Source organism: Octodon degus, unplaced genomic scaffold (genome assembly GCF_000260255.1).
Source record: "Octodon degus isolate 3935 unplaced genomic scaffold, OctDeg1.0 scaffold04436, whole genome shotgun sequence".
In the NCBI taxonomy this organism is placed as follows: Eukaryota; Metazoa; Chordata; class Mammalia; order Rodentia; family Octodontidae; genus Octodon; species Octodon degus.
In genome coordinates, this window is record NW_004529012.1 from 2,204 (window position 1) to 2,875 (window position 672).

The 672-nt window shown below is 61.6% G+C and overlaps 1 protein-coding gene across 1 annotated transcript in view; it reads right to left on the reverse strand.

The window, feature by feature from the left end:
• Positions 1–669, reverse strand: part of LOC101589025 (polycomb group RING finger protein 2) — a gene marked incomplete at its 5' end in the record, with an annotated part of 2,814 nt that extends 2,145 nt beyond the window's left edge. Inside the window, 4 exons of the mRNA XM_004648830.2 lie at positions 3–94; positions 219–269; positions 349–404; positions 578–669. Coding sequence (XP_004648887.1) covers positions 3–94; positions 219–269; positions 349–404; positions 578–669 — 291 coding nt within the window. The remainder of the gene's footprint in view (positions 1–2; positions 95–218; positions 270–348; positions 405–577) is intronic.
• Positions 670–672: the final 3 nt, after the last annotated feature.

The following is a 672-nucleotide window of genomic DNA, read 5'->3' on the forward strand; positions in this document are numbered from 1 at the left end:
AACTCGATGGAGAGGCTGACGATCTCGTCATCGCTCAGGGTCCCCTTGTCCTGCTCCAGGACCTCACCGCGGTCCTCATTGGAGCCGTTGGGGACTGCAGGAGAGAGCTGGAGGGTTGGCTGGGGACAGGGAGGAGCCCCACAGAGAAGCCAAGGGCCATGCAGCTTGGTGGGGCACACAGGGACAGTGTGGGCCAGGCCCAGCAGGGGCACACTCACCCTCAGTCAGTGGGTACGCTGCGTAGAAGTCGCGCCGCCGCTTCATCTCATCTGCAGGGAGGAAGGGCAGGGTGAGGGGGCTCAGCCTGGGTGGCTTTGCACAGGGCAGAGAAGGAAGGGCATGCTGTACCTTTAAAAAGCCCAGGGACTAGCTTGTACACGATGTCCTGGAGGGTCTTGTCAGATCTGGGAAAAGACAGAGGCGGTTGCCAGCCCCTTTGCTTCGTCACTGTGCTCCCCCAAAAGGGTGATCCCCGGCCCTTCTCCTTCAGCCCCAGGCTTGAGCACCCCTCGTCTGGCTGGACCCCCTAGCTCTCCCAGCCCACCAGCCTGAGCTGACCCCAGGGGTCCATGCTCACCTGATACTCAGCAGCGGTCGGGTTTTGTGGACCTGCACGTCACACATCGGGCAGTACTTGTTTGTCTCCAGGTAGCGCACGATGCAGGTTTTGCA